The sequence below is a fragment of the Anneissia japonica genome, unplaced genomic scaffold, assembly GCF_011630105.1.
Source record: "Anneissia japonica isolate Jap-2015-1 unplaced genomic scaffold, ASM1163010v1 scaffold685_len2926416_cov193, whole genome shotgun sequence".
Classification (NCBI taxonomy): Eukaryota; Metazoa; Echinodermata; class Crinoidea; order Comatulida; family Comatulidae; genus Anneissia; species Anneissia japonica.
Window position 1 is genome coordinate 79,291 of NW_022692922.1, and position 2,501 is coordinate 81,791.

The 2,501-nt window shown below is 32.1% G+C and overlaps 1 protein-coding gene across 4 annotated transcripts in view; it reads left to right on the top strand.

Annotated features, from left to right (window-relative positions):
• The window catches only part of LOC117100484 (acetylcholinesterase-like), a 20,247-nt gene extending 18,023 nt beyond the window's left edge, over positions 1-2,224 (top strand). For all 4 annotated transcript variants that reach the window (XM_033240186.1, XM_033240185.1, XM_033240188.1 and 1 more), the window contains one exon: positions 1,397-2,224. In XM_033240186.1, the coding sequence (XP_033096077.1) occupies positions 1,397-1,527 (131 nt within the window). In that variant the 3' untranslated portion in view covers positions 1,528-2,224. The remainder of the gene's footprint in view (positions 1-1,396) is intronic.
• Positions 2,225-2,501: the final 277 nt, after the last annotated feature.

The following is a 2,501-nucleotide window of genomic DNA, read 5'->3' on the forward strand; positions in this document are numbered from 1 at the left end:
ATATAAATTAATTAATGGTGCAAGTTTTAACAACAAGCGTACTTGCCCACAGGGTCAAAGGTCACCATGAATATGAGGCATTTTTGTGCATTTTTTGTCCCGAATGACCTTTTGACCTACGATTACCCCCTAAAATGATAAGTTAAAAATCCGGAATTTTTTGTGGTGAAACATTTCCAACTATATATTAATAATTTGTTGCATAAGACCCATTTAATAACTGATTTGGGTATTTTAATGGAGTCTAAAAATGGAAGAAAAATTACGCAACCAAATAAGTTAGGGTGTTTACGAACCAATATTTTCGTAACGGGGTCCGGTATACCAAACGTCATGTCATATTCCTGTTTTACAGCCAAAAGTTAGTCTAGATATCAATTTTCAGTTAATTATCTTTATTCTATTTGAAGATATGGCTAATTGAAAATGCAACTTTACAAATATGTCATAATTGATAGCTAAAAAGGGGTATGACCCTAAAATTTCAAATGGCCGTAACTTCTAAACGACTTGGAATTGGCAAGTCAAATTTTGGGTTTGTTCGTCAAACATGTTGGTGCACATTATATCCGAGTTTCAAGAAAATCTGAGACGGTACCCAGCCATGATTTTCTGAAAATTTGTTGAGTTGGCACGGAATGACCCATTGGTAATATAGTGGTTGGAAGCATACATAAATAAACATTGTTGCAGGGAGTTGATATCAGTAAGTTTGAGAAGGTTGAGATTGGAGAATAAATGGCATAGTGGTGGAGCACCAGAAATCATGCTGATAGCCTTCTTTTGAATAATTTAAAGTTTGTTTAAGTTGGATGGGTAGGTGTTACCCCAGACAATGTTGCAGTAGGTCAGGTACGGAAGAATAAAGACACAGTAAAGTATACGAAGAACATTGGGGGGAACAAATGAATTTCCTCTCCAATTAGACATTTAAGTCAAGAATTTTTATCTCTTTAAATAACCCTATTCCTAACAGTAGTCTTTGCATTATAATACTATTTTTCATTTTTTTTTTTTTTGATTTGTGACTTTTTGAAATTTGATAAATTATGGTTTTCTTTTTCTTCAATTAAAAGTTTTAGAGTTCTTTTTATCCTTAATTGTTCATATGGTAGTATATATTTATCATGCATATTGTAAAGATAGTATTATACCTTACAGTGGGAGAGTACATTTTACAGTGCATATTAAAAAAAAAAAATTATGTAAACAAAAGCGATCCTCAGGATAATAATTGCCATAAAAAATGAATAATATTTCCTTAAAAAATTGCACATCTTATTAAAATAATTGTTATGTTTGTTGCCAGTCAAGTTTATTATTATTATTATTACTATTATTATTATTATTATAATTATTATTATTAATTATTATTATTATTATATTTTTTTTCAAGGGGATGTTGAGAAAACAGAAGCCAAATGGAAGTCTGATTTTCAAGAATGGAGCAACAAATATATGGCTAGTTGGAAGTCTGAATTCAACAAGTATATCAACAATGCAAACCAAATGTGTAGCAATTCCTAGGCCACCAATCGCAGAAATTAATAAATATGGTGGAGACCTCATGCCCTGTACTCTGAATTTGCAACTCATGAGCAAAGTAATTTAGTCTAAATGATTAGCGTGCTGGTTTGACACCCTCATCATTTATGATAGGAATGATGTTTTGCCCTACCTGACGTGTTATTGTACTGAATGCTCAGTAATTATGATGTCAATTTGTGAAATAGCCACATTAATGGGTATTAAAAATGTTTTTATAACAGTGGCGGACCGTCAAGGCAAGCAAGGTATGCAGTGCATACCCTGGCTAAAACAAATAAGAAAATATAGTAGTACAGTTTCTGCGTTTGATTTAGCATTTCTTAGCCATAATCTTCTATATAAACCTTAATTTTTCAAGTGGATTGCTGTATTTTATTGGAAAAGCTTTTCAATGTTTGGCCTACTTTGGTATCTAGGATAAGTCGCATTTGGGCCTATCGCATCGTACTCTCAGCTGGTATACAAGAAACTTTGAGTTATTATTATTTGAATTGAAATATGTTAAAATAGAGGAGTAGGAATTATTTTGAAAAGAAGATACTACAACCATACAACCATGCCAGTATTAAAAATTAACATACATTTGTATTTTGACTATAGTGCAATCTAATCCTGTATAGTAGTACGCTTACAAACTTTTCCTACTAGGAGTGGGAAAGTAAAGTGGATGGGCAAGTATTTTTCATTTAGGCCTATCGCATCGTACTCTCAGCTGGTATACAAGAAACTTTGAGTTATTATTATTTGAATTGAAATATGTTAAAATAGAGGAGTAGGAATTATTTTGAAAAGAAGATACTACAACCATACAACCATGCCAGTATTAAAAATTAACATACATTTGTATTTTGGCTATAGCGCAATCTAATCCTGTATAGTAGTACGCTTACAAACTTTTCCTACTAGGAGTGGGAAAGTAAAGTGGATGGGCAAGTATTTTTATCAGGGAGAGA